The sequence below is a fragment of the Chiloscyllium punctatum genome, chromosome X (assembly GCF_047496795.1).
Source record: "Chiloscyllium punctatum isolate Juve2018m chromosome X, sChiPun1.3, whole genome shotgun sequence".
Taxonomy (NCBI): Eukaryota; Metazoa; Chordata; class Chondrichthyes; order Orectolobiformes; family Hemiscylliidae; genus Chiloscyllium; species Chiloscyllium punctatum.
Genome location: NC_092791.1, coordinates 12,303,868 through 12,312,005, shown reverse-complemented (window position 1 = coordinate 12,312,005; position 8,138 = coordinate 12,303,868). Strand labels below are relative to the sequence as shown.

General features: G+C 45.8%; 1 protein-coding gene across 5 annotated transcripts in view; it reads right to left on the bottom strand.

The window, feature by feature from the left end:
- slc26a10 (solute carrier family 26 member 10) overlaps nt 1–8,138 on the bottom strand; it is a 166,075-nt gene that overhangs the window by 33,075 nt on the left and 124,862 nt on the right. Inside the window, exon 18 of one of the 5 annotated variants that reach the window (XM_072566944.1) lies at nt 3,779–5,745. The exons of the other annotated variants lie outside the window; for them this stretch is intronic. Coding sequence (XP_072423045.1) covers nt 5,707–5,745 — 39 coding nt within the window. The 3' untranslated portion in view covers nt 3,779–5,706. Of the gene's footprint in view, nt 1–3,778; nt 5,746–8,138 lie in introns of those variants that run through there. 5 annotated transcript variants of the gene reach the window in all.

The window sequence follows — 8,138 nt, the reverse complement described above, 5'->3', positions numbered from 1 at the left end:
CACCACAGGAAATGACATCACCACAGGAAATGACATCATCAACCCCAGGACACCCAAACACATAAATAGAAAGCAGGCTACATCACCAGTGCATCATCCAGAGCCTCACTGAAAATGTTCCCTAGTATGATGATGAAATGTCTGAAAACAAACCTTCCAGCTCAGTGAGCAAACCTACACCCAGACTCCTAGGTCTCTTTGTTTGGCTACACTCCCCAGGGTGTTGATGCCTTTTAGAGAAGGAAATATGCCATCCTTACCTAGTCTGGCCTATGTGTGATCCATAGCCAATGTGGGTGACTCTTATCTGCCCTCTGGGCAATTAGGATGTGCAATAAGCGCTGGTCTAGCCAGAATGAAAGAATCCTATGAACAAATAAAAAACATTGCTCAGTATCATATGGAACTCTGTGAACCCAAGAATTATGCAGTGGTCTCTTCTATCAATAATATTATGGATAAATATGTCTAGGCAGATTAAGATGAGCTCAAGTAAGACTTTTCCTCTTGTTGGTTCCTTTCAGTCCAGCTCAGCAGCGATGTCTTTCAGGACTTGGGCAACTCAGTCAGCACTGGCACTGCCGAGCCAGTCTTGCTGGTGGGCATTCTCCTATCGAGCGTACATTCTGTGACCTTGCCACCCTCAGTGCTTCCTCCAAGTGTTGTGCAACATGGAGGAGTACGGATTCATCAGCCGAGGGAGGACGGTACGTGGTAATCAGCAGGCGGTTTCCCTTCCCATGCTTGACCTGAAGCCACGAGACTCTGATTTTATACGACTGTGCCACCACCGGGAAGGACAGATCCAGAGATGGTGATGGTGGTGTCTGAGTCATTGTCTGTAAGGCATGACCAGGTCAGGCTGATGCTGGAGTAGTCTGTGAGACAGCTCTCCTAATGTTGTCACTAGCCCCTGGATGTTGGTAAAGAGGACTTTGCAAGGTCGACGGGGCTGGGTTCGCTATGGGCCTTCCCAGCCTGTGGGGATTTCCTCTTTAAGCTGTGGAGTGTTATAACTGAGTGGCTTCCTCAAGCATTTCAGAGGGCTGTTCAGAGTCAGCTACATTGGCTGTGGATCTGGAGTCACATGTAGGCTCAGACCTGGTAAGGACAGCAGTTTCCCTCCCTAAAGGACATGAATGAACCATGTGGATTTTTTCCACCAACAATGATCATCATTCGACTCTTAATTCCAGAAATTTTTTTTAATTAAAAAAAACTAAATTCAAACTCCCCAGTCTAGCATGGCAGGATTCAAACTCATGTCCCCCGAGCATTAGTCATGTCTCTGGATTAACAGGAGAAAGTGAGGACTGCAGATGCTGGAGATCAGAGCTGAAAATGTGTTGCTGGAAAAGCGCAGCAGGTCAGGCAGCATCCAAGGAGCAGAAGAATTGACGTTTCGGGCATCCTGAAGAAGGGCTTATGCCCGAAACGTCGATTCTCCTGCTCCTTGGATGCTGCCTGACCTGCTGCGCTTTTCCAGCAACACATTTTCAGCTCTGGATTAACAGCCTAGTGACAATACCACTAAGCCATGGCCTCCCCCTGAAAAATCAAAAGCCATTGCCTTGTCTATAAAACCTAGAGAATGCCACAATTGGTACTGAGACAGCACAACTTTGGAATTCTGAGCAACACATACCTTTCTCTGAGGGGAAGCACAGCCACACACTGATGGAATGATCGATTTTTGCTTTTAGCTTCGAGTCACATGAGTATTATTCGCTTGCATATCTTCCTCGTGTGTCCTATTTTGCTGCTGAATAGCAAGATAAGCCTTAACTTGAAGCGATTGATGTTTGTGAGAGTGATGTGTGGTTGGCTGAAGGATGGTTCGGAGGAAGTGGCCTTTGCCTGTAGCTGTAACATGGATGCACTGCTGAAAACTGAATGGATCTTCTGGTACAGAGTGCACCTCAGGAACCAATATTCACTGGCACTGGCATATCGGCTGCACCACATTCTGCCACCACTGTCTCCTCCCCAAACGATCTGGAAAGCATCTCTCGACCACACAGGCTGTGAAGAGAGAATCTTGTGTCCTTGCTCACCCCTAGATCTAGTAATGTGTGGGTTTCCTTAGTGGGCATGCTCACAGTGACACAGTTAAACACCATTTGGCAATCGTGCCAGTCTGATGTCTTGGTGATGCAAGTTGGAAATCATTTCAAGGACGCGAGCAGCAAGTCTCTCCTCTGCCCGAAATCCTGTCCGTGCCAGTTTCCAAAGTGTAAATGGCAGATGTGATCTTCACAGTGGAATGAAAATGTGCAAATTAATGATATGATGTTTGAAGATAATATAATATAGTAGCAGAATTAGGCCATTTGACCCATCGGGTCTGCTGCTCCATTCGATCATGGCTGATATGTTTCTCAGTCTCATTCCCCTGCCTTCTCCCTGTAACCCTTAATCCTATTACTAATCAAGAACTGATCCATCTCTGTCTTAAACACACACAATGACCCGGACTCCACAGCTCTCTGCAGCAATGGGTCCCACAGATTCCCCACTCTCTGGCTGAAGAACTTCCTCCCTATCTCCATATTAAAGGGTCGTCCCTTCACTCTGAGGCTGTACCCTCGGATCCCAGTCTTTCCCCCTGTTGGAAACATCTTCTCCATGTCCACTCTGTCCAGGCCTCTCAGTATTCTGTAAGTTTCAATTAGATTCCCCCCTCATCCTTCCAAACTCCATCGAGTACAGACCCAGAGTCCTCAACCTCTCCTCATATGACAAGCCCTTCATCCCCAGGATCATTCTTAGAAACAATCCAATGTTGTATGGACTTGGACATCAACAACAAGCAATCAAGATTCTTTAAGAAATCACAATGAAACAATGGTTAAAGCAGGCCTGTAAATTGGAATGGTTAACTCTTTTTCTCATTTACTACTTTATACTGACCACAACTGCAATGTTGAAATTTAAACTTATTCCTTTTTTTTTACTTTATATACAAGACTTTGTACCTCGGTACCTTGTACTTAAGCTGGCGCTAGGAATGGCAGCTTTGTATATTTCTCCCTATACTCCTGCATCCCTGTACTTGTGCACATGTGACTTTAAGCTTAATTCTAGTTCTAATATTGAAGTGTACACATTTACCACAAGCTTCACCCACCAGGTTTATGGCTTCTTTGAAGCCTCTGCAGTTTACTTTAGCGTTTAAGTGCCTGGTGAAGCTTAGTGCACAAAATACTTCGTTTCGAGACAGATGGCTGCCATTTTTGCTGCGGTGTAAAACATTGGCAGAAACCCACAACATGGTGTTGCTCTTCATAAATGATCATTTATTTACACACATGAATTTCGAACAGAATCACGTAGTAAATCAGTTACAGCAATTACGGAGTACTTGGGCCTAAGCGTCAACAGGTAAAGACCACTCATTCAACGCTCAAACTTGCTTTTGTAGCCATGAGTTTCACTTGTCGCCTGTTGTTCCAAAGATGCCAACTGGTACAGGGTTGTGGTTAATGACCAACCCCATATCTCACGGAAGCAGCCAGCCTTTTTGAGTGAGGAAAGGTGGCAAGTCTTGGCATGCTCTTTGATGCTTAAGTTGACCATCTCATTGAGGTGAACTGATAGGTCAGGGAAAGGGAAACTATGTCCTCTGCTAGGTAGTGGGTGCAGAATTTTAACATTTGAACCAGGCCACATCAGGTAGCAGATCTTATCATAGAGTCCTGACAGGAAGAAGGCCATTCTGCCCAGTGAGTCCACACCAACCCTCCAAAGAGCATCCCACCCAGACCCACCCTCCCTCCATTTACCATGGCTAACCCACTGAATCTGCCTATCCCTGGATACTAGGGGTGATTTAGCATAGTCATTCCACCTGACCTGCACATCTTTGGACTGTGGGAGGAAACCAGAGCACGTGAAGGAAACCCACACAGATACGGGGAGAATGTGCAAACTCCACACAGAGAGTCACCCTAGGTTTGAATTGAACCCGGGTCCCTGGCACTGTGAGGCAGCAGTGCTAACCACTGAGACATCATGCCGCCCTTCACACAAGCAAATACATTGCTGAGGTTAGGACTCAATGGAAAATTCCCAAACTGGCATTGGTCGGTATTTGTTGGGAAAGGTGTACTGTGAGATGTTCCTGCATGGGTTTTCATGGGTCTTCAGCTCAAGCCAGACTGATTTGATTAAGGTACCTTTAAACAACATTTCTGAAAAGTCTGTACATGACAGTAAGGCTACACAGCAGCTCGCTCTGAGCTGCACAGGCTCCAACCTTCTAGCAGAGTCCTAGCCCATGATCACTGACATCACAGTTGCATCACAGCTTACCTCAGAGGCTCATCTGAATACTCATGAAGCCCTATCTCTCCAGGGCATTATGGTGAATAGAGGCAATTAAGATACAGGTCAGTCACAATCTGTTTGAATGGAATTCATTGATGAGAGGCTGAATAGCTTCCTGCTCCCATTTGGGGGTAACACAGGAGAAGCCAAAATGAGTTTTCACAGGGGGAGGGGTGGTGTTGAATTGAGTCTGGGTGAGTCACACAGTGCACAACGCCATAGCAGGGAGGCTTAATGATGATCAGCTGAAATCAAAGTGCAATGTCGAGATGCTGATGTCATTAATGTCACTGGAATTTTTGTTCAGATGCCACGTTCAGGATGTGGGTACAAGTCCAACTTAAACTCAAATAAAAATATCTGGAATAAGTGATGGTGACCATGACCTATTGTCGATTGCTGTAAAAACCCATCTGGGTCACTAATGCCCTTTAGGGAAGGAAATCTGCCATCCTTACCTGGTCTGGGCCTACATGTGACTCCAGACCCACAGCCAATGTGGTTGACTCTTCACCACCCCCTGAAATGTTCAAGAGAGCCAACCAGTTCAAGGGCAATTAGGGATGGGTCATAAATGCCAGTCTTGCCAGTGATGCCCACATCCCATAAAAAACATGATAAAAGAAAAATAGAGTTAAAGATTTGTGAAACAATCAAAGGGACTAAACTTCCTTCAGTATGGGGGCCCACCCTGCGAATATAGAGCTAATCATCGCTGCTGGTCTGTGAAACAGCCATTTTTCAAATTGTGAAATGCAAGGGGTCCTGCCTCTGTGCGAAAAACTGTCTGGCAAACTTGTTTGACGGACGGACGGGGAGGGGGGGGCGGTCAGGGGCATAACAGTGAGTCCCACCACGTTAGTTACCAACACCGGGGGGGCATCATGCTGCTCAGCTTAATAAGGTTCTCATTTGCCCTGCCCATGTAGATGCAGGCAGCACTGTCCTTTACCCCCACCTTCCTCACCTCCGTCTTCCAAACCCTATTTGCATTGCCCAGCACTCCCGTAAAGAAGGTATCCCTTTATTCCCAATCATTCTTTTGGAGTTTATCTCTTTCTGACCAGATTCATTCACACACCAACTACACTAAAATCCCATAGTGGCAAATAACAACTTCAGTTAAAGCTGACTTTCTGCTTTTTGACGTGTCTGTCTGGAAGAAGCCATTCCGTGCAGCTTAACCTGTAGTTGTGTTCTGTCAGTGAAACGCTACACATTTTAGATGAGTAAAGAAGTCTCATTCTGCATTGCAGGTTGGGTAGAGCCTATTCACTTCATTTCGAGTCTCCTTGAAAGGTAATTGTGGTCAGGCAGACCCTTATCATTGTCCTTTGTAAGTGGTACAGCAATCATTGAGCAGAAAGTCCACCGATTCTTTCATACCCAAATTGTAGTGCTTTTCTGTGAGGCTGCTTCCTAAAAAAAGAGAAATAATCATGTTGATATTTTTAAACCTTGTGGGATTGCTCTTTAGCCTCACAACTGGCCAACCATGTACTATTCTGGTTTGAGTTGAAATTGCAGAGCAGCTTGATTTCTGAGCAATGGTGACGCGCACAAGGAGCAAAGTTAGAGAATTCTCTCAAGAGCTGCCTTTTCCACTGAGGCAATCTGCTTTGCTTTCTTCGCTCACCTGATTGCCTGCAGTTCTTCACTACCTCCGAGCCCCTCGCATCAACAAATGGGATCAATCAGGAGAGAAGGACGAGGCTTAATAGTTGACTGAGCATCGAAAGGGAAAGCAACAGTTATAGACACAAATAAAAGGTAGGGGATCCATAAGTGTGGTGTAGTGGAGGCTAGTTCCCAAGAATGAAGAGAAGCCTTTATGAAGCATTGCACCCAATGGGTGACCATGGCTAAAGGCAGATACAAAAGTTGTCAGAAAGATTCAAGATGGAAAGACCAGGATCCCTTTCAAATCTTGGGGAATGGGGAGGAAGCACAAAACAAGAACAAGCCTTTCGGTCCATCAAGCCTGGCCCCTCCTCAGAAACAGTGCTTTCACGGCCTGTGGAACATCCTAGGTTACGTTGCGGGCTGCAGTCAGCATGGCAAGCGGCAGAGGATTGGCTGGCGGGGTTTTGCGCTGCAATAAATCAGTTCTCTTGTCTTCCCCCTGCCAGTACAGAAGGCAGATTAGCGCTTTATGGATGATCCCAGCGTGAGCAACAGCTGGGCTGTCTATCGCCAATTCTTTTGCTCCCACACTTGACATGCAAGCACCTTCTTTAAAGCTGAGCAAACAAACCTCTTGCTGTTTGAGCTGCACAGCAGTTGCCCCAGTGGTGTGACCATTGCAGGTGGCTCGGGAACTGGCTTGACACGGTCAGGAACCAGTTCTGTCGGAGACAGGCCCATCCCCCATTTCTTTTCTTGCTAACAGAACACATCCCTCTCAATCCTCCTCTCCCCAATGAAAATGAGCTGAACCCGCAGGGATGTCCTCCTACTATTGTGTCCCAACTCTTGGAATCATTCCTTGCCCATCTTCTCTGAAGCCTTTGTGAGTTTTGAGAAGATTTGTAGCTCAGGTTGAGGTTCAGGTTGTAAGTTTGCTCACTGAGCTGGCAGGTTTGTTTTCAGACGTTTCGTCACCATGCTAGGTGACATCATTAGTGAGCCTCTGGTGAAGCGCTGGTGTTCTGTCTCTCTTTCTATTTATGTGTTTTAGTCTCTTAAGGTGGATGATGTCACTTCTGTTTCTATTTCTCATAGGTTGGTAAATAGGGTCCAAATCGATGTGTTTACTGATAGAGTTCTGGGTTGAATGCCAGGCCTCTAGGAATTCCCATGCGTGTCTCTGTTTAGCCTGTCCCAGGATGGATGTGTTGTCCCAGTCGAAGTGGTGTCCTTCTTCACCTGTATGTTAGGATACTAGTGAGAGACGGTTATGTCGTTTTTGTGGCTAGTTGATGTTCATATATCCTGGTGGCTAGTTTTCTGCCTGTTTGTCCAATGTAGTGTTTGTTACAGTTCTTGCAGGGTTTTGCAAAATGGATGTCATTTACAAAAAACCCTGCAAGAACTGTAACAAACACTACATTGGACAAACAGGCAGAAAACTAGCCACCAGGATATATGAACATCAACTAGCCACAAAAACGACATAACCGTCTCTCACTAGTATCCTAACATACAGGTGAAGAAGGACACCACTTCGACTGGGACAACACATCCATCCTGGGACAGGCTAAACAGAGACACGCATGGGAATTCCTAGAGGCCTGGCATTCAACCCAGAACTCTATCAGTAAACACATCGATTTGGACCCTATTTACCAACCTATGAGAAAAGAACTGGAAATGATATTACCCACCACAACAGACCAAGACACATAAATAGAAAGAGAGACAGAACACCAGCGCTTCACCAGAGGCTCACTGATGATGTCACCTAACATGGTGATGAAACGTCTGAAAACAAACCTGCCAGCTCAGTGAGCAAACTTACAACCTTCTCTGAAGTCTATCAATGGATTAGCAAAACCATTCAGTTCTAGTGACAGAACCTGGAGGCTATTGTGGTACAACGGATCACCGAAGCCTTAACTCTGATTTCTCTTCAAAGATACTGCCAGACAGGCCGAGCTTTTCCAGCAATTTCTGTTTTTGTTTCTGAGCAAGGGGGCCAGGGTTCAAGTTCCAGCAGTGTATAATGGTATCTCTTAGCAGGTTGATGAGGAAAATACTTTCACCACCTTTATCAACATTAACTTTCTACTGACTGAAGTGATCATATTTGATCTATTCCACTCTCCACCAGTAAAGAAGAGCACAAGAAATAGGTGCAGGACAACACCATTTTG